Source organism: Trypanosoma grayi (assembly GCF_000691245.1).
Source record: "Trypanosoma grayi strain ANR4 Tgr_1629_V1, whole genome shotgun sequence".
Classification (NCBI taxonomy): Eukaryota; Euglenozoa; class Kinetoplastea; order Trypanosomatida; family Trypanosomatidae; genus Trypanosoma; species Trypanosoma grayi.
The window spans coordinates 1-2588 of NW_008827247.1; the positions used below are offsets into that span (position 1 = coordinate 1).

The 2588-nt window shown below is 61.3% G+C and overlaps 1 protein-coding gene across 1 annotated transcript; it reads right to left on the reverse strand.

Annotated features, from left to right (window-relative positions):
* Positions 1-2108: 2108 nt before the first annotated feature.
* Positions 2109-2471, reverse strand: DQ04_16291000 (spermidine synthase; the record flags this gene model as incomplete). The annotated part of the gene is made up of 1 exon (XM_009317444.1): positions 2109-2471. The coding sequence occupies one exon, from the start codon at positions 2469-2471 to the stop codon at positions 2109-2111; it is 363 nt and encodes a 120-aa protein (XP_009315719.1).
* Positions 2472-2588: the final 117 nt, after the last annotated feature.

A 2588-nucleotide genomic window follows, 5' to 3' on the forward strand; every position in this document is an offset into this window, starting at 1 on the left:
CACGCGCACCGCCACCGCACCGTCCGCGTTGCGCTTCGCCGCCTGCTTCACGAATAGCGGGTGCCGCTGCCCGAGCGAGATGTGCACGCCGAACTGCCGCTCAAACGCCGTCACATCGCTGACGACGCGGTCGCGGCCGACGTACGGGCTGAGGCCGATGCCGAGCTCCCGCACGCAGCACGCGCCCTCCGTCTGCCGCACGAGACCAATGAGCTCCACAAGTTCTGCCGGTGCGTCGGCCGACAGCTCCGTCACAACACCGCGCTCAATGCGCATCGTCACCGGCTGCGGCCGCGACATCGCGACCTCCTTGAATAAACTCGGGTACGCAAATACACTGCAGGTGCCATTCAGCTTGCTCAGGTCAAACGACTCACTGATCACCTCGCCCACTGGGAATGTTCCACCAATGCTGCTGCCGACACACGCACCACCACAGCAGTTGTTGCTGCTACGCACAGCGTCCTCGTCACCGGTTGGAGACGATGTGCGCCCCGCCGTGCCCTTCTTCCCCGTGCGTTTCAGCATCTCCAAGTACTCCTTCTTCTTCATACGACCCCGCTTGTCAGCATCACACGCAGCCCCAACTCCCGCTGCATCGTCCTCTTCCTTGCCCCTGCCCCCACTCACATTGTCACCGTCGTTGTCATGGTCATGATCTTGGCCGCAATGCGCAGGGAAGCGCTGGCGATGGCTCCAGACATGGTTACGCTCCGGCGTGTGTGCGGCAGCGTAGTAACCGGTGTTAAGCAGACAGTCTTCCATTCCACCATCGTAACTCAGCACATGTCCGTCAGACCCGATTATGCGCAGCGGCGCACCTGGGCCACTGATCTTCAACGGCGCAGAGGCCTTGCTCCCGTCATTATCGTTGCTGCCGCTGGTGGTGTTATTGACATGATTACCGCCGCCTTCCCACTCCCACGACAGCACACCCGCGTTGTACACGGTCCACAGGTCTTTGTTTGTCATTGCCTCGTGGAATGAGAGTGGTTGGGTCACACTCACTGGATCACTGCTGTCGCCGTCTACATCGCTGTGCCTCGCCCAACTCCACGCGTCAATTGAGTCAGCAATGGCGCGGCCAATCGACTCCGCCACCTGTGGTTGTAGGGAACAGGAGCGCATGTAGTGCACCATCTCTGGATCTTCCAGACAACGCTTCCTGCTCGCCACATCGTTGCCATTGCCGTTTGCGAGTGCATCCGCGGTGCGGCTCATGCACTCGAGGTGGTTGTGCTCCGCGACGCGAAGACCCATGTTGAAGAGGTCCAGCCGCAGGCGGTACTTCTCCAATTCATTCTGGAATGCATGACGCTGAATCAGAACACAGCCCAGCAGCTCGCGTGGCGGCCCCACACACAACGCACGGAAAAGCGTCTCCTTCCATGAATCCGCCTCGCCACCTCTCTCGCTTCTGTTACTGTCGTCAGGCGCGAGGAGAGGCGCCACCGTGTCAAATACGACCCTCATTTTCTCCTCCGACCAGCGCCGATCTGTCACTGCGGCGTCTGTGTCCGTCGCCTCACCGCACTGCCGCAGAAATGTCTGAAGTGTTCGCACGTTATCCAGGAAAGTCTCCGCGCAGAACGGCAGCACGCCGTACGTCACCTTCCAGTTGCTGTCCAACCCAGCTGCGTAGCACGGCGTCGCCGCCGCCGCGTCGAGGCTCACGCGGAGTTCGCCCACTGGACGTGCTAGCTGTGAGCAGTTAAAGTCGTGCAGCTCCTGCAGATACCCCTCTAGCAGAACCTTCTGCAGCGTGCACGGCGACCGGTCAACGACTAGGAGGACGTGCGGAACGGCGCCGCGGAAGGCGGAGAGGCGCAGACTCTCCCACAGGATCGTGCGGGCACACCCTTGTGCCGCCAGCAGCGCAGAGGGCATGAAGCAAAGTGTTGGTATGTGCAGCTCTTACTCTAGGAGAGCATTTTTTTTTTCGTAGTTGGCAAAGGCGTAGGCAAGAGAACAGAAGAAGAAAAACACGAAAAAAAGAAATACGAAGAAACAAGCGCATCCTACATCATGACGCCAACATCGACACACACCTTGAACCCTGCAATCCCTGCAGCAACAACACCACCACCACCAACAGCGGCGCTCCTTCGTCACCAGAGGCACCACCAGAACGGGTAGTGGCCCGACAGGTCGTACGGCAGCGCGTGCGACTTCTGCAGCGCCTGAGCCCGCCGGTAGAAGTGGCGGTGCGACACGTGCACGGCGTCGTCATCGTCGCTGCTGGACGCCTGCCTGGCGAGGACCACGACATTCGCCGACGCCGGCACCGGAAACGAAAACACATTTCCGCGCCCAAAAATGGCACGGCAGCGCTCGACAAAAACGGCGTCAGCGGCCGGGAGGTTAAACGCCGCAACCCCAACCGGCGAAAGGGCGCCGCGGCACAGCTGCAGGAAAGCGGGTGACGACACAAACGAGGGCGCCTCACTGCCCACGAAGAGGTCCACAAACATAACGTCGTAGCGGCGCGCGTGCTGCTGCTCTGTCTCGACGGGCGACGGCGGTCGCGCCACACCGCCGCCAAACACGACAGGCGTCCCGGACGGCCGCGCGGCGACGTCGCGAAGGAA